At 27.7% G+C, this 795-nt stretch overlaps 1 protein-coding gene across 1 annotated transcript; it reads left to right on the top strand.

Annotated features, from left to right (window-relative positions):
• Nucleotides 1-127: 127 nt before the first annotated feature.
• Nucleotides 128-343, top strand: LOAG_16138 (hypothetical protein; the record flags this gene model as incomplete). The annotated part of the gene is made up of 1 exon (XM_003151627.1): nt 128-343. A coding segment is annotated over one exon (216 nt), but the record flags the coding sequence as incomplete, so codon positions are not given.
• Nucleotides 344-795: the final 452 nt, after the last annotated feature.

Raw genomic sequence — 795 nt, forward strand, 5'->3', positions numbered from 1 at the left:
GAAACTATGAATTAAGCTTTTTTTCTTTTTGAAAAAATTGGAATTAAATAACTTACTGATATACAACAAACAAGAATTATTAAATGAATGTTGTTGATGTTATATCGCATTGCTACAATTTTCCAAGCGATTGAATGTAAATGCCTTCCTGCAACACACAACAATTCAATTAATTAACAGACAACATACACACACACACACACGCATACACACACACACACATGCACGCACAGACACACACACACACACAAATACACACATATACACGCAGACGCATACGCATGCGAACGCACATATACGAACGCACGCATGCACGCGTGCACACATATATGCACGCCCATAGATGATGATGATCAGCAAAAATAGTGCAACAAATTAATATTATTCATCTTTAGTCGACTTTTTACGAGCACCATGGAGTATATTTACTTATTTATTTTTGCAATTGATCAATTAGCCAATTAATTAATTAATTAATTGGATTATACAACATTTCAATTTTTATTTTCTTTTTTTTATTCCGATTACTGTTATATATTTTTACATTTTCACACAAATATTAGTATATAAAAATAAACAGAAATTTGATTTAAAATTTAAAAAATTGATTTTTTTAAAAAAACAAAATCTTTTTTTTTTTTGAATTAAAATTTTTAACTAACAACAAGAATAAAATGTATGTGTATACATTGTTTATTCCAATCTTCTTTTCCATTCATCATCATTTATCTACGAAAAGGTTTTTTCTTTCTTTTTCCTTCCTTTCTTTCTTTCTTTCTTTCTTTCTTTTTTTTT

The sequence above is a fragment of the Loa loa genome (assembly GCF_000183805.2).
Source record: "Loa loa unplaced genomic scaffold supercont3.4266, whole genome shotgun sequence".
NCBI lineage: Eukaryota > Metazoa > Nematoda > Chromadorea > Rhabditida > Onchocercidae > Loa > Loa loa.